The following is a 25,375-nucleotide window of genomic DNA, read 5'->3' as shown; positions in this document are numbered from 1 at the left end:
CGTAGAAGACGAAACAAAAGTGTGAAGGCCTTTCATAGTCTTCACGAGCCTCCATCAACGATTCCATGTTTGCTGTCTCCGGTAGCACGCCCTTTCCTGAATCCCGCTTGCCCTATCACCTTCTCTCTTTCGCTTATGGTTCTAGCCTTTCACTGTGTAACTCTGAGGAGTAGTGTCCTGATATGCGAAAGACACTGGTTCTGCACATTAAGCCTACATATCATAGAAAGTTGTAATCTTTTTTTCACTCTAGTCTTACGGTCTAGGCTAACGGACGTGAAGAGAGGAATGGGCGAGCGTTTCAAGTATTATACTAAGCACTGCGTCTGTATGTTATGGCATATCCACTGAACTTCTACAAGACCACGGTGATCCTGTTCGAAGAAACACGCCCTCTCTGGGAAGCTCATTTCTACTTTATTACTGGAGTTATATATGGGCCCTGCAAGCTAGTACGCTCGTGAAATCAAACATGGACTGCATAAGTGGACAGAAAGTTTATTTTTGCCCTTGTGAGACTGAGCCAGTATATGGAAGTCGAGGACGCTCAAGATGTCCGTGCTCTGCACTCGATTTCGGTGGTGCAACTCCTCGCACGGTTCGGTGCTATCAGATTTCGTGCTCTGACAAGCACCGATCACTTATCTTCGAAGTATGGTGACGCCACCAATCACGACATCTATAGGCGGTACAGTTGAAGAAATGTTTTTCTCTCAACCTCGCCAGTTGTGTAATGTGCGTCTCCTTGATAGTACAGCTTTCTTATTAACACTTCGGACGGACCACAAATTCTTGTCTCATAGGCCTTTCTTGCCAGCATCGCAGTAGTGCTTAGCACTCCAAGCGGTAGTGACGCATGTCAGTACCGGATGCACGTCATGGGGACAATCGCGAAGCCCTCTTTTCACAGCCAAATAAAGTAGCGTGTTGCGACGATTCCGTAGGAACTTTGTCAACGGCAGTTGTTACTCGGGGTGCCGTTTGCTGTTTGCACCGTCAGAACGGGCAGACTTATAGTTAGGTTGCCCCCTCTGCTATATATATATGTGTGTACTATAGTGGTATTACGCTATTCTCAGAAGTCATTGCTTGTATCCTAGAACAAAATAACTTCTCCAACCGGTTCATAGCAAATGTAATCTACGTGTTGCGACTGTGTGCTTCAGTCAGCTGTTCACTTCGACATGTTTAGGACAGAAAAGTTATTAGTGACCACTTGAAAGCCGTCCGACTCTCAGCTACAAGCCAGCTAGAAAATGATTATCTTCGCATAATGGGATATTTTTCGCCACAAAGCGGCGTGATTCAGTAGACAGGCTTTTTTCTTTTCGACGAAGGGACGTTCGAGCTTTCTTTACTTCTTTTTGGTGACCAAGGGCGACAATGTGTTTTTTTGTAATTTTTTCCTCTCGCTTCGCCCATATGGTGCCCAGCTTTGGTGTGCTATCGGTGCGTGGTACGTCCCTTACAGTTCAGGCACCGCTTGGCTTCGCGCCGACGCATGCATATTTGTATACTATCGTCTTGCTGCCATGTCGCAAACTTTTAGATGCGAAGTATCTTAAGGCGGAGTTCAATCCGGTGGTGGTGGTGGTGGTGGTGGTGGTGGTGTGCGGCGTGACCACCCTTACTGCGCATGCGCATACCCTCTCCGCTCACCCTCTCACCCTTTCCCTCTCCACTTCCCCTCTCCCCTCCCTCTCTCCACTACCATTTCCCCTTTCCCCTCTCCACTTCCCCTCTCCCCTCTTTCTGAAACGCGGGCTAGACATGCCGAAATTCTCTCCTGCGCAACGCCGCGATGAGCACCAGCGCATGCGCGTCCCCTCCCTCTCTCTCTCTCCTCTCCTACGCTGCCCCCCTCTCGCACGCCTGCCGACCGCATTCCCCGCTCGCCCTGTGAGAATTAACGGCCAGGCAAGATACGACGCGCGTAGCGTTCCTCTTCGCGTTCCACGACGCGAGGTCGGTAGCATGCCCAAAGAACGCCAATGGAACGCTGTCCCGCAAGTGCTCCGGCTTCGCATCGCCTCATGGTCCCCTTTAGCGGGAAATGGCGTAATTTTTTGTTCAGATTGTACGTCGGTTGATCGGTCTTATTCGTCCTCTTCGCCAAACCAATTTGAGGCGTTCTGTCACTGAATATTAACTTCAAGTAGCGCGAAATCCTTCGGTGTTAGAACCGCCATAATTACAGGCCATTTAATTGATGTACCGATGTTCTTCTGGTGCGTTAAAGAACACCAGATGGGCAAAGTTTCCGGAGCCCTCCACTACGGCGTCCCTGATAATCATATCGTGGTTTTGGGACGTTAAATCCCAGATATTATTAATATTGATGTTCTTCTGACAGGATCGATGCGTCATCCCCATGGTGCAAGAAGTGACAGATTCATGCAGAGCAAAGTCGCTCCTTGATCATGATTGACGGCAGTCGTGTATTTAGGTGGTGAATTTGGCGCGTTGATGAGAGCGCATATAGGGCCATATCGACGGGACTCAGGGTTGACGTTTCATCTTCGTTGTGCTTCTTGGCGACTCAAGCTGGTTAGTCCCATTCGATTCGCTTTGTCCTCTTAGCTGCAATTAATCTGGAATTAAGATGGTACAGATTCTGGCTTCGCTTTCCGGAGGGTGACCAAGGCCGCTATCTCACTGGAAGCGGCGTCGGTCGCTCATCCGCCCGTATTACGAAAATCGCAGCCGTACAACACCCACTATATAGGGACGCGCCATCCAGGTTAGAATACTTTTGCGTGTGCTTATTTAGTACGACTCGGTTATGACTGTCAGAATCGGCAGCAGAGGTCAGGCTCTCAACGCGTTAGCCACGTTATTCTCCGGCCATAACCGACTCATCGCTGAATTTCTCTTCGGGCTTTGCTATGAGTTCGTGTATTTGTACCTCCGGAAGAACACACAACGTATAATACATATACAGCGCATGTATCCTCTTTTCCGCAGTGCTCAACACGTTCATCCATAAGTCCAAGAGGATGACGGGACAAGAAAAGTAAAAAGAAAATGTGACATAGCCCTCCCGACCGCTAATGAACTTTCCGTCCTGGTCGCCACCTTTATTGTACGTTTGTGTAAAGTGGACTTTGTTTGTGCAAGGCTGTTAGATTTGTGCTTACGTGATCCTTCGTGGGAGGAGGACTCGGTTGTCTGGAGCTTCGTTGTTTTCGGGCACGGCGCAAACCGAGGCTTGCTGCCGCGCCCCGTTTCTGCCCCGTCCTGCTCCAGCATCCTCTTCTCGTGCTGTTGCGCTTTGAGCCGCGGCGCGGTGGCGAGCGCGTGCGCCAGCCATGCAGGGTTTTTGCTTTTGCAGCGAGCGCCGAGCAGAAACGAGGCGCGGCTGGGTGGGGGCCTAAAAGCGTGCAACACTCAGGCTGGGACGGCCTTTGTCGGTTGCGGAGGAGACCTCCTGACCAGATTGAGCAGCTAACAGAGAGGAGTGCGACATTATCGGGCACAGGGTATTTTCTTTTTTGTTTCTTTTGTTTTTCGCCGAGCTGTGAGAGCAGCACATCTGTGTCAGATGTAGGCCTATCTCCCTCACACTTTTAGGCCGCCAATGCTTTTATGTCCTTTCGGTCTTTGCATGCTTCGCAGAAATAAAAAAAAAGTAAAAGTAAGAGATTTTGCGATTGAGTTTGATTAAGAGGTTATTGAGTTGCAAATCAACGCCAGAATCGAAATTAGTCGAGAGCAAAAAATTATCAGAATAAAAGAAAAAAAGCATGCAAATGTCGAAGTTCCGACAAAGTGTGAGTCTGAGAGAGCAAGCCTAAATCAGACACAACATGTTTGCATAACTTGGTTTTATTGAAATTTCTTTTTCCACAAGCAATCGCTACAGGTTTCGGCCACATGGTTGTCTAGGACGGAGCGTGTGAGCCTGTCTCTGGCCTATAGTATAAAGCTACAGCCGGGTTGCGCGGACAGTTGGAGTGCGCAATGGCGTCCACCGCTGCCGTGACTGCTGACCGTGACTAGTGTGGCGACTCGCGAAGAACAGAACAAAACGTAAAAGAAGAGCGACCGAGAGAGTCGTAAGAAGCAGCTATCACATCTCCACGTGGCTGGCAGTGTAGAGCCTCGTTCTTGCTGAATGGTTAATCGTGTTAATATCGCCTAACCTACCTAATCGTCTCGTGACTGTCCGTCGGTGCCGATTATCTCGCGGTTTATGCTAATCGTCAAACTCCGCGATGGTGGCCAATCGGTTTCGAATGGACGCACTAAGCGAAAGTGTTAATAGCCCCAAATATATAACAAATTGTAAGGCTCCTCACAAGTGAACATCTAGTAGCGCTACAGCGGTAATGACTGCGTGGCAGGTGCTTCTGTAAATAATCATCGGATGTGCAGCACTGCAACAGTTGTTGCAGGAAAGAAATAAAAGAACCTTTGTCGCGAGTAGGTATAGAAATGTCAGTAATGTACAAAGCTTCACCCTTCTGTTAGACAGAACCCTGTTAATGAAACGAATAAACTTGTTAGGTGTGAATGTAACGACTTCGTTGTACAAAAAGGGAGAAACGGAACGCTTCCTATGCTTATGAATTATTATTGTTCTTTTAGTTTACAAAATGCCCTTAACCAAAAACAGGAGTAACGAACAACCGGAAGCGAATGATTCGTGAAGACTCCGGTTAGAAATTTAGGACTCTCGAACTTAGGGGAAAGTAATAAGCAAACAAAAAATATATAAAAAGACTCTTAAGAAATAAATAAATATCTCATCGATAAAGTCTGTGCCTCGACAAGAAGACGTCGGGGAAAAAACGCTAGTTTTAAGTTAGAGAACGCGAAAGTGAGGAGCCAAACTTTCTTTTTTTGTTCTCTCTCTCTCTCTCTCGGTTTGAGCAGCTTGAACGCACAGCTTTCCGAAATAACGGAGCGCTTGAAGCCGCAGCGAGCAAGTAGGCCAGGGCGCGACCTCTACTTTTTGGCCTTACGTTGCACGGTAAGCCGGGCAGAGGTCTCGGCTTGGCCCGAGGCGTTGGTGGCACGACAAACGTAGACGCCTTCGTCTTCGGGATACGTGTGCCTGATGACCAGAGACGCCGAGCCTTGGTCTTGGTTCATCTGCAACCAAATAATGGAGGCACGTGAGCTGCTGACCTCTCGCGACTGCCAACTGTGCATCAACGAAACTTCGCAGCAATACACACACATATTGCAACTTCACGCTGCGGGCTCAGACGTCGGTCGTTTCCGGCACCAGCAAATCAATACAGAATTCCCGGATAGTTTACGTTGCAGAGTCGAACGAACCTTTTGGAGCAAGTCCTACAGTTACGAGACAATGTCAATCACAGCTTTCGTCAGATATCATATAGTCGGTAATTTTTTTAATGTTATCTGCGCGCACTCGCAATGAAGATTCATTCGTTCTGTTAAGTGCGGCATATAATCATCACCCTCAACCTGTCCATTGAAGGACCAATGATCTCCAATTTACCCTTCCCATCCCGCGTCCCGTCGCTCTGACTGACCACCGGTCGGCATGCGCATAACGGCCCAGTTCCGTTTCTTTTCCATGTAATGCATAATATCGACTACCCCGTTTGTTCTCTGACCCATTCTGTTATACTCTGTTCTCTTAATTTTACGCTTATCATTTTCCGTTGCATTGCATGCTGCCTGGTCCTTAACTTTTTATCGAGTTTTATTGTTATCATCCAAGTTTGAGCCTCGTATGGCACCACTAACTCTGCACTGGTAATATGTCAGTACTTTCTACTGATATATTACCATCACGAACGGTCACTAGTGAAATGGTTGAAATCCGAAAATATAAGGCCTAAGCTGGCAGCTCACCTGAAAATCACGGGACTGTTTGATGATGTGGCCCTCGCGGACCCAGATGACCTTAGGCGGTGGCACGCCTCCCAGGGATGTGACAAAGCGGGCAGGCGAGCCCTCGGGAACAGTCAGATCGGCCAGGGGAGTGACCGTCGGCGGCACCTCGTTCAGCTCAGGCACTGCGTTAAAGAGAGTTTTGGACATCATCATCATCAGTTTCATCAGTTTTAGACAAGTTTCAATTCCTTTCTTAGGTATGCATTTTTTCATTAAGCCTGGGGCTGACCCACAATGACCTTCTTGTACTCAGCACTATACTAGTTGGAAAGGCTATTGGCTCAAACATTTCGGCGCGCATCTTTATAAGACTGCGATAAAGTTTAGATAGATAGATAGATAGATAGATAGATAGATAGATAGATAGATAGATAGATAGATAGATAGATAGATAGATAGATAGATAGATAGATAGATAGATAGATAGATAGATAGATAGATTTTAGTGCTACTAAAGCAACAAAAAAGTGTCAGGCGTCATCCGGGTGAAAAGTCTCACAGTAACGGTTATTTACTGCCTACAGCGCTTTCCAGATCGCCAACCAGACAATCGCAGTTTGTATATTGGCGAAGGTGAATATGGGCCATACCGATAACTTTAAGGTTGGCGCTGGTAGACACAGTGCCCGCCGGATTTGTGGCGACACACTTGTAGACGCCTTCGTCTTCGGGGAACGCTTCAGAGATCTTGAGCGTAAACAGGTTGTTCTCTTGAGACATGCGGAAGTACCGGGACTGCTTGACTTGTTGGTCGCCTCGGAACCATTTTACTTGCGCTCCTGCAATGGACAAGCACGGCGAGAGTTACAGTAATGTCGAGTACGAAGCTTGCTTTCTGGCATGCATCAGTGACGACATATCATGAAATTTGCCCTTGCTGAAGAGCCTAGTAGCACTTCGTTATGCTAGACAATTTTAAGAACTTTGCTTGCTCTGGTCAGAAGTTGTAGTGCTTTCACCGGTACACTATAGCCAACTGAGGCGTAACCTGGTTCAGCTCCTTGGCTGCCGCTTATCACCGCTCTACTCTGCGCAGCTGTTACTTCTATTGTTTAAAACAAGAACACTGAACCACTTTCTTGAAGTTTAGCATTTAATTAATCGGCAGCGCAAGCCGACATATTGTTTCTGCGTAGATACCAATACATCTCAGTCTGCGTATTCATGACTAGCTGTTTCTCTTTCCTTTTTACATTGTCGAAATTCTCGAGAATAACTAGAGCTAATGTATTCGTATTAATCGTAAAAAAAAAAATCTAGCTGCCTCCATAGAAGATTCGGCAGTAGCTATCGTACGACACTTAGTTACTACATGCGCTTTCAACGTCGTCTTTGCGCAAACGAGGGACAGAGGTGTTCGTTCAGTGAGCACGACTAAATTGTATCTTGTTCAGCCGGGAAAGAAAAAAAAAACAGGAAAACGCTTATAAATGATGCCGGCTGCCTCGTTTATAATGATGCCGGCTGCCTCGACACGAGGACACAGTATGTGGTCCTCGTGTAAGCAGAACCACATAAGAAAGCAGCCAATATTTATACAGCCTTTTAAAACGAAACTCCTGACTGTGCTGCCGGGTTACATTAGCAGCTGCACGACTATTGCTCGTGTATATAATTGACTCACGTGTAGTTCCATCTGAACTACCTCTGCACGTGTGCTGTTTGCCGACACTGTTTTCTACAGAATTACTCAGCACAATGCAAACGGTACCCGAATGTCCATAGTGCGACAAGTATACGTCTTCAAGCTCATAATTGTCCCAATAAAGCGAAACTTTTTGTCTTCATTTCCGAGGCGCATCTCGTCTAGGAGACTGCACGGTATTGCATTATCTACAGGACTTTGCATTAATCCCTAAAGGGGCGAGGTAAGTGTTCCAGAGTTTTGCTGAATCGCCCGAGGGGCACAGTATTGACTTGCTATGAAACGCGTTGTACAAGATTGTTTTAAAGCATTTAATTGAACGCTTTATGAAATCTCCGCTTTATATATATTCCAAAATGGACATGTATCTCCCGCGATTATTCTATGAACCTAAGTTTAGAACGTCCTGTTGGGGCAGTGTAGTCTTGTAGGAATAAATTTAGAGTGTGTATAGAATGTCTGTAGACTTAAGGTGTGGGTTCTTGTAGAGCTTCACGTAAAATTTGTGAGCTTTTAATAGAAAAATCTGAATGATGAACGAGCCCATTTCTTTCGTTCTATTGATAGCTTGGAAAGCTCCATGGTTGGTTGTTTTCAAAAAGGTTGAAGGCAACAGCGGAGAAAAAGTTAAAGCTTAAGGACATGTGCCGATAGCCTACAGAACGCGCAAGAAAATATCTGTATGCTTTCAAAAACTAATCCAAGCACACCTTTAGGCTACGAATCACTAGGATGAGCGCAAAGTACAATGTGAAACGCGGCGTGGTCTCACCAGGGACGGCTGGTATCCTGCAACGGAAGACGGCGCTCTGGCCTTCCTTGACGGCGAGTGGCTTGAGCGGCTCAGTCACTGTGGGTGGCTTCTGGTCTCCGGGTGCCTCCTTGGGGCTCGTGGGCGGCGTCTTGGGCTTGGCGCCTGCGCAGAAGTTAGGGCAGCGCTGAAACCCAGTCGGACCGGCCGAGTTATAGCAAGGCGCTGCTTTTCTTGGCGGCAGAAGGGCAGTCGCAAAAACGGGCGCTATTTGTGGCTGCGCGCACTGACCTTCGATCACCACGTGAGCCTGGCAGCGCGCTTCTCCCGCCGAGTTGATGGCGACACACTCGTAGCTTCCGGAGTCGGAGTCCGCCTGGGCCTCCAGAATGAGCAGAGTGTACAGGTCGTCCTCCTCCACGATCTTGTGCGACACGTCGGGCGTCACCTTCTTGCCGTTCTGCGGACCACCACAATGCAGTGCCCGGTGCTCAGAAATTGTGCGTACGCTCGTTTCGTAAGCGCTGTCATTTTGGCGGTCGTAAATCTTATTTTGCTTAAACGACCGCAACAGTCCAGTTTTTATTGTCCTCGTGTTTATGACTTGTCAAAGTTACCACGTTGACAGATTCGTGAATAGCGCGTTTTGACGTCAGAGTAGAGTTAGCACAACGGGAGCATACTGAAGGGGAAAAAAATGGTTGGGGGTTCTTTTTTTTTTTTCTCTCTGCTGGATATTTTGTTGCACATACGCTGTGTTGGTGGTCGAAAATGGCGCCAGCTAGACTGCCTTTCAAAATCTAAAGAAAAAAAAAAGTCTAGCAGAGTTGAAGTATACAATCAGCTATGTACTGTTCCACTTTCAAGGCAAGGAACAAGGAACGAAATGTGAAGTTCATGGTTCGGAATCTTTTATAACGTAACGCACTACGTAGACGACATCTCGTTTCACTAATAACACGGGGCTCACCATTTCTGATTGCTGCCCTTGAAATTTGGTACACGAGCCAACGATGAAAAAAATAGCGCATCATCTGTTTTTCTTCTTATAGACATCCTCCTCGCTAGCCTTTTAACGCGAATGCACCAAATAGTGCCGCTACAAACGCTTTTACGTCTGTATTAAAAAGGGTGCCTGTCCTAATGAGAATTGTATCCCAATAATCTCGGAAAATGCACGCATGCTATCTCCGAGGGAAAATGACACTGTTGAGGCATTTTACCTTCAGCCAATAGACATCCAGAGGCTTCGACCCCGAGACCTTGGCGTCGAGGCGGACCAACTTTCCGGCCTTGGACGAAACGTCCTGGATAGTCCTGGTGAAATTGGGCGGCACGACCCCGCTGCGTTGCTCTCGCCTCTCTGTTGAAACGCAAGGCGGCGCCGCTAAAATTAGTACGTGGCGCTATGCAAACAGCTTCAGGGACATAACATGATCCCTTTGCCTACTTTTCATATGGGCACTATGGGGTTTTGTGCCTAGTTCATCACCTGGCATTTCGCGCTTGTTAATGGAAGTGGCTGCTCAAGAGCTGCGTCATGATGAAACCTAGCATAGACACTCCTACACATAAACAATCTCGTTCGCCTCAGCTGCATAGGATACCGCTACAGATTCATTAAAGAACTGTTGCCGTACCAAATTTCTCGTTTTATTTCCATTCCGTTAGTTTTTCATGGATTGTTGTTAGGAGAACCAAACAGAAAAATGTTTCTGCCCCCATTGCGTACTGCTGGTAGCTTCCCCAGCATATATAGGCTCTGGGCGGTTTTTGCTATTTAATGCTCTGCAACCTAAACTGCTTTGGCTTGTAGTCGCCTTGTAGGCAACGTCTGCTTTTAACTCTCTAAAATGCATAGACTACCAACTGCTCGTAAGAAACAAGATGGTGGTTTTATGACAGATGGGAGAGCAATGAGCAACGATGTGTGGAGAACGCACCTTCAACAACCAAGTTAGCCGACGATTTGGCTGAGCCTCCACGGTTTTCAGCCTTGACCGAGAAGACACCAGAATCTTCGACGTAAACTTCGCGAATGATCAGCGTCGATGTGCTATCAGTAGTCACGATCTGGACGAGGAAAAACACGTGTAAAAATCAGGGGTGTACCTTTATTTGTATTATTTGGGGTAAATAACGAGAAGCAACACACAACTGTGTTGATATTCTGCAGGAATTCAGAGCAAAAAAAAAAAAAAAAAGGTTGATGGCCTTGTATGGTCTACGCACAGCCATTGAAGTGCACCACGTGTTATGTTTCTCTCCGCATTTGTTCAATTTTTTTAGCTAACAACAGAAGCCCAGTTTATCCGTCGCCTATCACCCTTCCCCCTCTCCCTTTCCTTCCAAGTTACATGTAGGTAACACCTGCTTCGCTCTTTGTGAAGAAAAACTTCTACAAATGACTTCATCATTCGTCTTTTAATCTGCAGCGTCATATTTTATTGTAAACGTCATCGTTGCATCTAAAGATGTGCCGTTTATGTGTCTTCGGTGGAATGGTGAGCGTCTACTAAAGGTCTACTAAAGGCGGCGCATGGTCACCTGGAAATCCTGGGATGGTGTTATGGGGAAGTTCTCTCGGTACCAGGTGACCTTTGGCGTCGGCTGGCCGGTGAACGTGCACTGGAACTTGGCTCCGTGGCCCTCCTCCACGCGGCACGGCTGCAGCTTTTTGGTGAATACAGGAGGCTTCGACTCTTGCTGCGGACGGAAAACACAACGAACGGTTTCGCTTCTATTCGAATAGGCAGGCGTGCTATTTATAACGGCTCTTGGAGCTCATCCATCCGGTCTTTTAACACGTCCTGTCGCGAATAGGTCTTGCGCAGTGTCCCGGCTGGCTACGTTTCGAGAGCTTTCCACCGCGTGATCACAACTGTTTTTCGACGGCAACGAGACTCCTGCTGAGCTCGCACGATTTCAGCTGCCTCTTGTTGCCGTTATTTAGCGCACAATAACTTTAATGCTTTATAATGAACCTCGTCTTACAGTGTTTTTGCTCGGTGTTGTGCGTTTTGTCACACACCTTTAAGATATTTTTGTTGTGGTTTGTTTATCGTCACATTGTAACGAATCAGGTATTCCACACAACAGGAGTTAAAAGAAAGCTGCTAAACGAAAATAAATAAACGTATGAAACTATATTGTGGACGTTATTGTGCTAGGGATCCCAGAGAGAAGATTACGCAAAGAATCATGGGATTTAAGGTCCCGAGTTTACACAGTGGGAGGTACGAGAGAGATCATGGTAAAGGACCGCGCATTAGTGTTGACCACCTGTGAATATTTAATGTGCTCATAAAGCACGCTGCACTATCGCGTTTTTGCATTTCGTGCTCATTGGAATGAGATCGCTGCAGTCGGGAATAGAAACCGAGACGTCGACCCCACCAGCACAACGCCAAAGACGCATGCAGATCCACGGCGGATGGAGGTAAAATACATATAAAGGCAAAATCTTATAAAGGAACTGCTCCCTGAGGTATTGCTATGAAGTGAGATATTTCCAATATAGGCAGAAGCACTTCTGTTTTCACCGACCGCATTTGCACGTCGCAGTTCGCGGTTCTCAGTATCCAGTTCTCCAGCTACACTCCATGTCAACATAGACCAAGCAAAAAAAGCAACCTCCATGAACAATTAGAACATTACATTCCGTAGATTATTGCATTAAACTATGCATATGCCTTTACGCCGCACCCTGTACGAAGCGATAGCCTCCCAATGTTTCACTACGGCTGAAGCAAAGCTGTCGGAGGACCGGTATGAAAAAAAATCCACTGTTTTCTTTTTAGCATTTAAATGAGCGATGTGGCAGCCATGGTGCGGAGCAGGAGAGTGAGTGCGCTCACCGCGGGCCCCTGTACGCGCTGCTCCTTGGTGACGCCCTTGTGTTCCTGCTCGAGCGTCTCGGTCAGCGTCTTCTTGCGGGTGATCTCCAGGTCGCCCTGCTGCTCCTTCTGTGTCTGGCGCTGCGTGGTCGTGTGCACCTCGCGGCCCTGCACCACCGACTCCGGCGCGATGCCGCTAGCACCACGCTGCTGCTTCTCCGCCTCGGTCTCGAAATACTTGGCCATGTATTGCGCCTGGGAGCCCGTCTCCACCCGTTTCTCGCCCGTGCGTGCGTCGTACTGCAGAATCCGGAAGAAGGCAAGGAGTCAGCGGCACTGTTACGCACAGTCCCGCAAAAACAGAATACCGTGCTGCTGCTGGAGGCACTTGCAAGCAGGCAACGCGCGCTGCTAGCGTCTCAAATTTAAATTTCTTGTTTAACATTATGCGAACGTAAACAAGAAGAACGTTTATCGCAGGTAGAGGTTTAATTTTCGTACTTTTTTGTTTGTTTCCTCTGTTGCGAACAGATAAAGCTCTGCTTACGTAAATTGAGTCCGTCTTGAAGCGCTCCACCTTTGGCTTCATCTTTTCAATTTCTTCCTCCTCTATTCTCTTCTTGATCTTTTGGTGTTCGCCTGAAACGTGACACATACATGACATCACGACATCAAATGACATGACATCAAACGCTGCTTGACATCAATAAAGATGTGCGTCTAGTTAGGCTAGGCGTCGTAAACGCACTGTCCTCAACGAGACCTGTGTTTCTCCGTACCTTGTTGGCCTTGTTCAGTCTTCCATACGTCGACGCGAGTGCCTCCAGGAGTAAGCTTTTCCTCGAACACTCGTTGCAGCTCAGTCTCGTGTCGGTATTTCTGATAAGACTTTACGTCTTGGTCGTACCACGCTGCAAAGTCAATAATCGTGCGCTGTTCTTTTTTGCCATTGCAAATGTACTATTTCTAGGCGAGCTTGTACCAATTTTCGGCGTGCGAACATTCTATCGTAAGAAAGTTTTACTCACGCTTTGGTGAATGCTTGAGAACGGCTCTGTAGTCATCAAATTTAGGCCGAACTTCCAATGTTGTGAAACAGTAGGCTTCGCCGCAGAAGTTTCTCGCGAAGACCTGCACAGAAAGTTTATTGTGAGGAACGAGCCCACGTAGAAAGACAAACACTTTTGGCTTTACTGAAACGGAAGTCCTTACTTCTACTTTTCCTTGGTCGTACTGTCTACTCTTGGGGATGTCCAGGTGGTAGATACCATCATATGTCAGCTTGTACCTCGAACCCTACACAGATACAGCTCGATTAAATGGTTTTTACTACTTAAGTGGAAAGAATGTGTCAAGAGTATCGTTGAATTGCTTACCGAAATGACCGTGTGTCCATTCAAGACCCAGATCAGCCTTGGCTTGGGGTGACCTATGACACGGCACTGGAACTTGGCCCATTCACCTTCAACAACAACTTGAGGTTCTGGCTTCATAATAAACATCGGAGCTTTAGGTTCCTCTTCTACCTCCTCCTGGGTTTCAGTGCTGAAATCGAAAGACGAAATACGTGATGTTTAGGTTCAGGGAAGCATGCCTTTCTCGTGATTATTACGACATTGAAAATAAATTTAACTACACCAAGCAGTGAGAGATAAAATCCTGGCATAAAGAAAAAAAGCTCACCGCTGCCAGGAAGCTTCCATTTCAGCGATCTTCTTGACACCATCCTTCATGTCCTTGGGAAGTTGGGTTCTGAAAGAAAAGTCGAAATATATTGATACAAATAGAAACTTCGATGCAGCCCCTCATAATTATGCGTTTAAAATATATTGCACAAAATTATTTGATCAAAATGCGCTTTGCGTTGCCCTCACCTGTAGTCCAGTGTTGGCTTCGCTGTGCACCTGAGGGTGGCCTGGGTTTGGTCTTCGCCTACGTCGTTTATGGCCCGGGCGACATATGTTCCAGAGTCCTCAGGGTAGACATACAACACGTCCAGCGCAACGAAGCCGAAGTCGTGTGTCGTCTTGAAGCGGTGGCCTGAAGGAATACGAAATTATGAAGGCAGATATAGACGAAAAGCTTTTAATTTTACTTAACATCTTGCGGTCAGATAATTCACTACATAAGTTTCACGATGGCGTTATGTATCAGTGGTTGTGTAGTGTACAGCAATATTCAGTACCTGATCTTAGGGGTTGTCCATTGTGGTACCATTCCACCCTCAACTTCGGATCGTTGATAGGCTCCAAGCGACACTCGAAATGAGCTGAGTCACCTTCATTGAGGTTTTGTTGAGGCTGTATCTGGGTGATGAACCTAGGGCAAGAACATAACAGTTTGTAGCAGGCCAGTTCTTACTAGAAGTGAGAATTGGAGTGGTTGGTAAAGTGGGGAGCGGCATCACTTAGACAAAAAAAAAAAAGCTAGGGAACAAAGACAGCACGTATTCTGTTGTTTTCTCTTTGCCCATGCTTGCAAACTATTTATTCATTGCGATCTTCGTATTTCGAGTATCTAAGGTTTTTTATAGATGTACTCGCAATTTGTTTAATTACCTGGGCTTAACCGGTTCCTGCTCCTGAACTGTTTCTTCTTGAGGTGTGGGGTATTCCAAGTCACGCAGCTTGTCGACGTTCATTCCCTGCGGCAGCTGGCTGTCCATGATGATGTCTTTCTTGGCTGAAAAATTCAAATAAGAGATTCGTTCATTTTGACCTCCGTGCAACGCAGGCAGCATGACCTGTGTTTAGAGTGGGACATTAAGCTCGCATTTGAGAGAGATGCTTTGAGAGATAGTACAAACAGATGAGAAACAATCAAGCCGGGCCCCACAGGTTCAGGTTTTGTGCTTACCTTTGATTTTGAGAGTTGCCTTGGTCGTGTCCGATCCCCAACGGTTCGTGGCGCGGCACATGTACTCTCCAGAGTCTCGAGGGAAGAGCCAGTCAATGTCTAGCACCACGAAGCCGAAGTCATCGATGGTGTGAACACGTGTGCCTGCGCAATTAATGTTACGATTTCGATTAGAGGCAAACAGAGAAGTTGTGCACGAAAAAAACGCTTTATGAGTAAGCTCGTGCTCGGAATGTGCAGCTTACCAGTAACCAGTGGGCGTCCGTTCAGGAACCATTCTACCTTCATATTTGGATCTCCAACTGGGATAAGCTTGCATTCAAAGTGAGCGCTGTCACCCTCCACCTTTTTGTATGGAAACAAAAAGAAAACGAGATATTAAATTAAGGAAGACTATGCTTAGGGCATAGCTTATATATCACTCTCTCAACCCTCACCTTGTCGAGAAGAGACTGGATCTGTGTAACGAACTTTGGTGGCTCCTTCTTGTCGTCGTCGAAGATCTTTTCTTCTGTTCGGTACATAGATTCTTCCAACTTCTGAATGCTCTCATAGCCAGAACGGAACTCCTGAGGTAGCTGTGGTTCCATCACAATAGACTGCTTGCCTACAGAGATGAAATGCAAAATTGTGTATGTTTCATGCGCAGCGTGGTATCACGTGTCGCGTATCAGTGCAATATTACTAGTATCACGTTTAAATGAATTATGAGTAAAATAATGGCAACTCTAGTTTTGTTCAGCAGCGTTATCATTGCCTCAATGATTCATGGAGCTGAACGTCCCAATGTAGCTTTGTGGCTTTCAGAGAAATCATAGTGGAGGGCTTCGATGTAACTTAGATAACCTGGGAATCTTTAACCATGCAAGCAGTAATATCAATTGGCAAAGCTTGTCCTCTACTAAAAACTTCTACTTCTGCGGATCAATTTTATTTGTGGCTAGTTCGTACCCTTGACGTTGAGCTTGCAGGACACTGATGCTTCGCCGACCTTGTTGACGGCTCTGCACGTGTATACGCCCGAGTCACGTGGGTAGACACCCGCCACTTCCAGGATGACGTAGCCGAAGTCGCTGATTGTCTTCACTCGAGAGCCTGAACAAAGTGAGTGGAGGAAACATTGTCGCATATCCTCGCCCTCTCAATAAAGTTGTTCTTCTCGCCCCCTCTACACTTCTCATTATTTACTCACCGGTGACAAGAGGCTTGCCGTTGTGGTACCAGTCCACTCTTAGTGTAGGGTCGCCGACTGGCGTCAGCCTGCAATGAAAAGAAAGTGCTTAATAACGCGTAATACGTGGTCGCAGCGTTGCATTAACGTGTCGTATTGGAACAGAAGCAATAACGTGCACATCACAGCATCACATCACACCTAGAGATATAAATACTCGCTGTGACAAGTGCTGCGAGTACGCTATATTCATTCGCTAATAATTACTTGAAATGCTTTAGGACACGATAGCCTAGCACAGCAAGATGGGCATTCTGGCGCTGTATTCTTCGTTAAAATGATAATTCAAGAGTGGTTATCTCGTCACGGAAATCCATGAGCCGCCTTGGCTGCGACCGCCCTCTCATCAATACGATGCGTTCGCGTGCACATAGGCGTGCGCACGCGCGCGTGTGCCTGTTGTTTGTGCTGTAGAAAACAATTGCGAACGCGATCTATTCTAATTTACCATACTGCAGGCTTCGTGCTATGCCCTGCAACTGCCCAACAACCTGATTCCCATTTTTCTGACAAAGTTGCTACTCTGACTATTTTAGCACTTCATTGTAGCACTTCATTTCACGACTACGTTTTCCCTTCAGTAATGCGCATCATGAAGCTCATTGCTATTTAAGGCCGTATTCTTCGAATATATTTATATTATGTTGCTCACAGTAACGATACCGTCGTAGAAGAATGAAGCACGAGCTTCGCAGAGTATCTGCTTACCTGCACTCGAAATGCGCCAAGGAGTTCTCAGCCAGTGTCAGATCCTGTGGTGTAGTCACGAACTTGGGCGGCTGAGACACATCTGTGTCGGTCCAGGTCTCGCCAATCCTGGCAGAGGAAACTTCTTCAAACTTGGCAATCTTGTCGATACCTGGGGTCATCGATTCTGGCAGCTGTGTTTCCAAAATGACGCTGCGCTTTCCTGCAAAAAGACACATCAACGCATTCTTATTTCTTGCCTTTCATTAATCACACCAACCTTCCCCCGACATCTACGAGGGTATGGGCTAATGATCTATCGTACCCTGGCATTTCAGAGTGCAGCTGGTGACGGCCTCTCCGAAGCGGTTTCGAGCTCGGCACGAGTAGACACCGGAGTCTTCTGGGTACACGGGACTCATCTCGAGCACCACGAAGCCGAAGTCGTTGATGGTCCGGATTCTCGTTCCTAGTACGTTGGAAAACGAAGAAGGCATTACTTTCTGCAGCATATCCTAGTATCACGGAAATGAGGCAGAATAATGAGGGTTCTTGTGGTGCAAAAGGCAACCATTTCATGTTTAGCCAAACGGAGCTCCCGTATTAAATTTTGGGTCAATTTCGATTTGGATTTTATCGTGCTTAAGCGATAAGATTGACGTTTGTAATTTCGCGGGTAAGATGTCTGGCTTTTCGATAAATTAATGTATAAATATAAAGCGTAGAGATCTACAACCCTCCATTTATGCGAATGCAGTACCTCTATACGCTCGAGTAAGGAATTATTTCGCAACTTACTTATGAAGGCCTCGAAATAGCCCATAAAATTAACAGTGAGATAATCTCTCAATGAAATTTGCTTTTTTCTTTCTCTTTCAGATGCGGAAGCGCTTAGAAAGCCGACAGGTTCTCTCCTTTCACTGTCAGCACAGCTAGACGTGATGGGCGGGAAGAACAAGGACGACCGGAATGCTCACCTGACATCAGCGGCATGTTGTTCTTGAACCATTCCACGGTCAAGTCTGGGTCATCTGTTGGTGTCAGACGGGCTTCCAAGTGAGCATTGTCTCCTTCCCTGTGTTGAATGAAGTGCGTAAAATATGGTGAGTTTAAGAGGTCTGGCTCAACTCCGATGCCGGCTATTCAAATACGTGTAAAAATCAGGAATGCTAATATGTGACAACCGCTGGATTAATTGGTATGAAATCTGTATTTAAAAGAGAAGATTAAATCAGAACGACTGTAGGAAGCAGAACTATGATTTGTGGCTTTAAATGTTTTACAATAATTAAGTACGAAGCTTACAAATCCGTACCTCTGCACTTAAAACACATATCCCGGTTTTGTAAGCTGTGTTTGTTAGAGCATAGAAAGCTGACAAATTTAGTGCTTGATTATTAATTTACATAAATTGGTCATATTTACAAACGATTTGCCAAAAGCTTGCCCATAAATTAGTGGTGTGTCACAGAGGGCTGCATGATACATAATTTTTGTCTGCTTCAGATACATTGTTCAGCAGTTTACCTGATTCCGATATCGATCTTTTTTACTCACCGAGCTATAGACGTGTTTTTGTTTTTAAAATAGTGCAGTTTTCATGAAATTTCATAAAAGAACTGCTGCAATCACTAGATTTGGCTAGATCTCTTAAACACAACAAAGTTAATAAAATTTGGTGTAGTGGTTCTCGTGAAAACGATTTCTTTCTTGCCATGTATTTAGGTAGTAGCCTGGAAGCTACAAACGGTGCTGTAATAATGCCTGATAGTTATAAACATTGCAAATACTTGTAGGATGAAGGCGTTGTTTAGCGAGTTCAATACCTCAGGTCTTCGACGTTAGACAGCGGTACAGTGAAGCGAGGTGCCTCAGCAGGACCTTCTGGCTCTACGACCGCCGATGTGCGGTACAAACTTTCTTCTAGAGCGATGATGCTCTGTGTTCCTGATGCCATTTCAGGCGGAAGTTGAGGAGTCAGGATCAGGGAGCTCTTGGCTGAAAAGCAAAGACAGCAAAAACAAAATAAATTAACAGAACATAATCGCACGCCTAAGCTATAAAGGGGTCACGGAAGCACTAGACTATGCTCTACGCTACTGGCATGACAGAAAATACCACACCTAAGCTTTGTCCTAAACACCAGACTGATTCAGATTTAGCATTTTGCTCAACGTTCGTGACTTCGCGACTATTTTTTTATATGACAAGAAAATTTGCACGTTGTGTCCTACTTGCAACAGCAGTTCCCCGTAGCACATTTCTAGAGCAACAACTTGTTTTAATGTAGCCTAGACATAGCTTTATCTCGTGCAAGTTACAAGCATCTCATCAACCTCTGGGCCCGCTACACCACGGCTCTAAGGCACGACTGCGTAACAAGGAAATACTTACACTTGCACTGAAGGGTAGCACGTGTCACGTCTGAGCCAAGCTTGTTGGTTGCCTTGCAGACCCATTCACCCGAGTCCTCACCGTAACAGTAGAGGATGTCCAGGATTACAATACCGAAATCGTGGAACGTCCGGAAACGATGACCTGCACACGAATGAGCCCCGTTACTAAGCGTTTAAGAATTGCGTACGCATTATTTTTTTGCCATGAATGGTGGTGACAATAAACACGGAATGGAAACAAATATGTGGTGGCCCGCCTATTAGTTTTTCATTTTATGCAATAATCATGCAATGGAAGCTGCAGTCGCGCGCCGATCTAACTGCATTATTTGAATTTATCGCGACAGTGAAGTGATCTAAAGCAAGTATTAGAGCTTCGCGAGCGATTCCTTCTTGCAAGAAGCCCATCAGCGCCTTTACTTACGAAGCCAAGCTTTATTTTGTCGGCGTGTGCGCAGAAGCAAGACCAGTTGGGCTGCCGGTGTACTAACGCCTCAGTTGACATTTCCGGATCACATCAACCGTTATTACATATTGTTTTCCCCCGTATGTCAGTGGCATTTATGGAAACTACGTGCTTTGACCCATCGTCAATTTAGTTTACGTGGACCTTACAAAAACTCAGCGCCATTTTGAATAGATTCAACAAAGAAACATAACAACGCAATACCTCGACCACTCTTGGCGACACCAGGTGACATGAGAAGGAACAATGCTTGGTCACCAGTACATCTTTCAACCATTCCAACTAGTCTTGGGCTAGAGCACCAGGAAAATGCCTTTGCTCTTTCTCATTTATGTTTAACGGTTTTCGCAACATCCTTAAGTTGGTTATTACGACGGAGTGCATGTGACATGGCAATCTGATTCTAACAACTGAAGGCTCTGTTAAAACGTACCTGAGCGCAGAAGCTGACCGTTGAAGTACCACTCGACCGTTAGGTCAGGGTCGTTGACTGGCACGAGCTGACACTCGAAGTGGGCGCTCTGTCCTTCAGACAGACCGACGATGCTGTTCAGCTGCGACAGGAACTTGGGCGGCTGAAGCCTGGTGGCCTCCATAACAGCCGAAGTCCTGCAATGAAATACCGCAGTGATGTCATACTATCCTTTTACGGCTAAGCAACCGTAGTGCGAGAAATGTTACGCGGCTTTTAATAAATACAGGATGCCTTGGTCAGTATGGGTACAATGTTTCGCTCATCGTAGTGTTAACCATGCGCCTACTGCTAATTAAAAAAGAATACCGAAGAAAGTTGCACGGCGGGCATTACCTGGTTTGAGACGAGGCACCTTCCAATTCAGCAATCCTGTCGAGAGACTGAGGCTGCAGAGAGTCCCTGAATATCTTTCCGGTGCCTAAATAAAAGCAAAAAAAAGAGAAGAGATCAGAAGTCAGGAAGCAAGAATTTTCTGTAGAGTAAACAGCAAATAGCTCAGAGCGAATGAATGGCCATTTTTTGCTAGAAGCAGAGAAATATTAAACAATTTGAAGCTTTTCTCTTTCTTTACGGAATGCACCCATAAAGAAACTCCCAGCAAACAACATTTCTGGTTAATATGGAATCCCCACCTGCGCACTGAATGGTGCACTTGGTCGCATCGGAGCCGTATTTGTTGGTGGCCACGCAGACGTAGTCGCCAGAATCTTCGGCGTGCACGAACGAGATGTCCATCACCACGTAGCCAAAATCGCTCAGTGTCTTGATGCGTGAGCCTTAAAAAAAAAGAGGTGACGTTTACTTAAGCAGCTGATAGCAAACTTTGCACATTTCGCACGAGTTCTGGAGCCGTTTGAGCAAAAAAAAAAAAAACATTGAAGACTGAGGAAACAAACAGCGTCCGAAGAAAAGTAACTGGATTCGTCGTTATACGTTTTTCATGAACACACGAAAAGTATTTTTCTTGCGCTTCACATTAGTGTCGGCGTTATCGTTCAGAACAAGACTAGCTGTAGCATCTCACGGAGGAGGCTTACGATGAACACATGGAGTGCACTTTCATCTCACAATTATGTAGGCCTTTCGTAGTAACCCGGCAAAATAAACGAGCATGTGACGTTACTGTTACTTGCAGTCAAAGTAAAATGTGTTTCGTCTCCGCTCTTCTGTTCCTTTCAACTATTATGTAGAATCAAAGGGCCCATGTTTATAACCCAAGAAGCACATGTTTTCGCGAGCTTAACGTCAAGCACACTTACTGTCGCGAAGTGGCTGTGAATTCTTGTACCACTCAACCTTCATGTCTGGGTCGCCAACGGGCACCAGATGGCATTCCAGGTGGGCGCTGTTTCCTTCCTGCGAGTGCACACGTTATAGACGTGTTGTAACAGCTGATAAATAAGCAGAAGTGTTAAATAGTGGCGCAATATTCATACCACAAATACTGTTTATGCGGCGATATTCTCTCTCGTGGTATACATAAAAAATAGTGCACGTTTTATGCTTATCCTACGCACAAACTGTAAAGAAAGGGTCATGCACTATTGATTTCATGTTGTCTCCGCCTCATCAAATCGATGACTAAGCTTATCGGTCATGATTTCTTTCCAGCTCATCTGCACTCGCATGCTCGTTACCTTGAGGTCCATGAGGTTCTGCAGCTGCGTGGTAAACTGCGGCCGCTGTCCCTTGGTCTTGTCGGTACACTCGAGGTCGACGGTGACTTCGGCTTTGCCCCACTTGTTGGTGGCGCGGCACGTGTAGCGGCCTGAGTCCTCCAGCACTGTGCCCAAAATCTCGAGCACCACCATGCCGAACGCATGTACCGTCCGGATGCGGTGCCCTGCGTGGTAGTGTGTCATGTTCCCTTTTCTGAAAGCACAGTTTCTGCAAGGGCAGTTAAATTCGTACAGTACACGGGATCTTTTCATCTCCGCTGTGTTTTCGAGCCCTCTCTCCGGTTTACATTATAAATAGTTACATGGAGTGGCAATTAACTGCGGCTCGCTAGCAGGAGCAATTCATTCAACAACGCTTCAATACATGCCGCATAGCCCAATTTTGCACATGTGCACCTTTAGCGTTGAGTTAACCAAGTTCTGAAGCGTTTTGGAATACGAGAGTGAAGATTGCAGATAACGCAAGAAACTTCGTAGTCTGAAAAACCCACCTGCTTTGAGCGGCTTGCCACGGAAGAACCATTCGACCTGCATGGTCTGATCGCCGACTGGTGTCAGTGTTGCCTCGAAGTGGGCGATCTCGCCTTCATTGAGGTCCTTGAGGTTGACAAACTGCGATGTAAATACGGGTGGCTGGCCCGCGGCATCCTCTTGGACCATTTCGGGCACACGCGTCAGCGACTCTTCCAGCTGCTGGATGGACTCGAGCCCCTTGCGACCCTCAGGGTGCAGCGTGTCCTCCTGGACGCCCTTGCGGGCTGTACAACGGCGACGGTAAGAATGGACGCTTCCGCAAGCACATCTATCGGCTGTTTTATTGAGAATTAATCACCCAGTAGCAGACCTCTTCTTACGGAGCTGCCAAACTTTACAAGAGCCTGAACATACAGCTCCGGATAAAGCGAACGTTAGACTTCCTAAACCTAAATTTTGTTCACAGTTTCTTTTTACTTGTCTCTCATTCGCTGTATTATTGACTCACTCCAGCTGGTACTTGTTTTCATCGAATAATTTTTTTGTTTTGAAGTGTGCAAGTCAGGTACCCTCCTTTTCTTCCCTCCTCCCACTTTTTACCCAAAAGCATCCTAAAATTAGCTAGTGAATTCATTAATGTAAGTAGTTAACACGATGCAAAAACAGCTATCGTTAAAAGAATATTAATCGCGTACTTACAAAGACATGTAATGGTGGTTGTAGTAAAGGCTTCGCCAGCGTCGTTGCTCGCGCGGCAGGTGTAAATGCCAGCGTCCCGTCCCCAGAAGTCGGTAAGAGCGAGCACAACGAAGCCGAAGTCGTGGGTCACAGTGTACCTGGATCCTGAAAAGGTCACACGGCCATTTCTTAACGGCTTCTGTGAGTTTCATCATTTCAGTATTAATCGCTGACTTTTCATTGAATTCGCGTCTTTCGAGTGTGATATCAAAGTGATTCATCGATGATATAGCCTATATAAAAATTGTGAATGTTGTCAAATAGCTCGAAAAATGCTTCGCTAAAGATGGCGTCGTAGCGTTTCGAATTTATGCGCGACTGTTACAGCAGGACAAACAGTAAGTTCTAGGGGGCAATGAAAATTGTCTGCAAGGATAAAACGGCCGTAACATAGCACTTGCGCGAAATGTGCGTGCGAGTCCATGAAAAGTGGAAGAGTGACCGCCCTTGAGTGGGTGTATTTTCTTCACCGAATGTGGTTTCGCTGTAGAAAGATTTTTCTAAACGTGAAGTTCACCCCAACGAACCATCTGATGTATCAAAGGACACACTAGATAGATATATTTTCGAGCAAGACAAAATCGACAAGAGGCGCTGAAAGTTCCCTTATGAGTTTTCATATGGTTATCTCGCTAACAACATAGGTAAGTAAAATAATGACTTAGCAGAAATCTTGGGATGAGACATTTCAGGCAACGAAAGAACGTTGCGTACGCAGCACTTCTTTCATAGGAGGCACCTATAGGGGTGTCATTAATTGTCCTAAAATACAAGCTGCTATACGTTAAAATATGTTGGTACGCTAGAATTATTCTAGATCCTTTGTTTCAATTGCTATAAACGAACAAGTCGGAAGGAGCGAGCCTTACCTGGCGCGAGCGGTTTTCCGTTGAGGAACCACTCCACCTTGAGTTTCGGGTCAGTAGCTGGCTCCACCTTGCATTCAAGTGTGACAGGGCTGCCTTCTTGAATGGAGAAGTTCGGCTCAAGCGGCACCACAAACACTGGCCGCGGGAACACCTTCTCGGCTTCCTCGACAGGAGCCTGGAATAGGCCGTGCGAATACGTATAGCACATGACGACGTACGTTTCGCACCTCCTTTAATACGTCATAGCAGTTTCGCTGAGTGGCACCAAACGTAAAATATCATTAAAAATTTCGTTAGTATTGTAGCACTGGTAACGATCGACGTCATAGTAACAGCAGGTTGATTCGGAAGTACCTGGTATCTAGTCAAGTATGAAGTCTCTAGCTCCTGGACCTTGGACAATCCCTGTGCACCCATTGGATGAAGCGTATCGGACTGCACACCACTTTTGCCTGCAAGAATATTCAGTACAATGAACAGCTGTATGCCTCTGCTGCATGCCTAATCGCTAATCAGTAACGCATTACGCAGCTTCGAATATGTGTGTCTCTAACGAATGTTACCTTGCACTTTCAGAGACCCGGTGGTGACTGCTTCGCCCTTCGAGTTGCGAGCTCGGCACGTGTAGATTCCAGAGTCCTCAGGAAATGCGTTGCCGACATCCAGAGTGACAAAACCGAAGTCGTTGTTGAAGTTGTACTTGGAACCTGGACGGAATATGAAGAAGGCTCAACGATCCACCCGTTTCAAAGATGAAAGTGCCACACAAGTCGCACTTGTCGCGTTTCAAGTGCGCCCGTAAGCGTGACAAATGAATAGATTTGTTTTTGTTATGTCTATCCTGATGGCGTCTTCGCGAGTAGTAGTACTTTTTTTTAACAGAAGTACATGCTTAAATGGCCAACCTGTAGGACCAATGTTCTTACCTATATCAGGTTTTGTTCGCGTTCCGTTACGTGACTTAACTGTGATTCTAGGTACAGCGGCTTTTTCTCTCTGATAGGTGCATACGATTGTCTTAAGTGTGCTGATACACCAAGATACTGACCTATAATGCAATGCTATTGTTATCGCCAGGTTTAAAATGGGCTTGTACGTTTACGGTTGTCACTCGATAAACAGCTGTCGCAATGGCACGGACGGGAGCTCACCAGCAGGGACTGGCTTGTTGTTCTTGAGGAATTCCACTTTGAGCGTGGGGTCCTTGGATGGCTCCACGCGGCACTCGAAATGCGCCGTAGCCCCTTCGCGAATCTCCAGGTTGTTGAGGTGCGTGACGAACACCGGCCCTTCATATTCCGGTTCAGGCACGTACTTCTCCGGTGGCACGTACTCTTCGAGCTGGCGAATCTTGGGCAGCGAGTCGGGATGCTGTGAAGCCAGGATGATGCTTTCGCGGCC

The 25,375-nt window shown here is 46.4% G+C and overlaps 1 protein-coding gene across 1 annotated transcript in view; it reads right to left on the bottom strand.

The window, feature by feature from the left end:
- The window catches only part of LOC119379038 (titin), a 294,770-nt gene that overhangs the window by 177,195 nt on the left and 92,200 nt on the right, over positions 1-25,375 (bottom strand). The window contains exons 73-112 of the mRNA XM_049412985.1: positions 25,126-25,374; positions 24,538-24,681; positions 24,329-24,426; positions 23,975-24,149; positions 23,067-23,210; positions 22,385-22,651; positions 21,852-22,057; positions 21,474-21,570; positions 20,847-20,990; positions 20,548-20,632; positions 20,173-20,348; positions 19,272-19,415; positions 18,704-18,875; positions 17,855-17,952; positions 17,203-17,346; positions 16,899-17,100; positions 16,152-16,219; positions 15,911-16,054; positions 15,397-15,566; positions 15,205-15,304; positions 14,960-15,103; positions 14,662-14,785; positions 14,289-14,422; positions 13,978-14,143; positions 13,787-13,855; positions 13,480-13,648; positions 13,316-13,399; positions 13,132-13,234; positions 12,883-13,014; positions 12,651-12,742; positions 12,125-12,403; positions 10,815-10,973; positions 10,211-10,340; positions 9,491-9,630; positions 8,559-8,727; positions 8,289-8,432; positions 6,462-6,650; positions 5,830-5,993; positions 4,949-5,094; positions 3,138-3,358 (exon numbers count right to left, since the gene is read on the bottom strand). Coding sequence (XP_049268942.1) covers positions 3,138-3,358; positions 4,949-5,094; positions 5,830-5,993; positions 6,462-6,650; positions 8,289-8,432; positions 8,559-8,727; positions 9,491-9,630; positions 10,211-10,340; positions 10,815-10,973; positions 12,125-12,403; positions 12,651-12,742; positions 12,883-13,014; positions 13,132-13,234; positions 13,316-13,399; positions 13,480-13,648; positions 13,787-13,855; positions 13,978-14,143; positions 14,289-14,422; positions 14,662-14,785; positions 14,960-15,103; positions 15,205-15,304; positions 15,397-15,566; positions 15,911-16,054; positions 16,152-16,219; positions 16,899-17,100; positions 17,203-17,346; positions 17,855-17,952; positions 18,704-18,875; positions 19,272-19,415; positions 20,173-20,348; positions 20,548-20,632; positions 20,847-20,990; positions 21,474-21,570; positions 21,852-22,057; positions 22,385-22,651; positions 23,067-23,210; positions 23,975-24,149; positions 24,329-24,426; positions 24,538-24,681; positions 25,126-25,374 — 5,985 coding nt within the window. The remainder of the gene's footprint in view (positions 1-3,137; positions 3,359-4,948; positions 5,095-5,829; positions 5,994-6,461; positions 6,651-8,288; positions 8,433-8,558; positions 8,728-9,490; positions 9,631-10,210; positions 10,341-10,814; positions 10,974-12,124; positions 12,404-12,650; positions 12,743-12,882; positions 13,015-13,131; positions 13,235-13,315; positions 13,400-13,479; positions 13,649-13,786; positions 13,856-13,977; positions 14,144-14,288; positions 14,423-14,661; positions 14,786-14,959; positions 15,104-15,204; positions 15,305-15,396; positions 15,567-15,910; positions 16,055-16,151; positions 16,220-16,898; positions 17,101-17,202; positions 17,347-17,854; positions 17,953-18,703; positions 18,876-19,271; positions 19,416-20,172; positions 20,349-20,547; positions 20,633-20,846; positions 20,991-21,473; positions 21,571-21,851; positions 22,058-22,384; positions 22,652-23,066; positions 23,211-23,974; positions 24,150-24,328; positions 24,427-24,537; positions 24,682-25,125; position 25,375) is intronic.

Source organism: Rhipicephalus sanguineus, chromosome 1 (genome assembly GCF_013339695.2).
Source record: "Rhipicephalus sanguineus isolate Rsan-2018 chromosome 1, BIME_Rsan_1.4, whole genome shotgun sequence".
In the NCBI taxonomy this organism is placed as follows: domain Eukaryota; kingdom Metazoa; phylum Arthropoda; class Arachnida; order Ixodida; family Ixodidae; genus Rhipicephalus; species Rhipicephalus sanguineus.
Note: the sequence above shows the minus strand (reverse complement) of the source record. Positions and strands in the feature narration are given on the sequence as shown.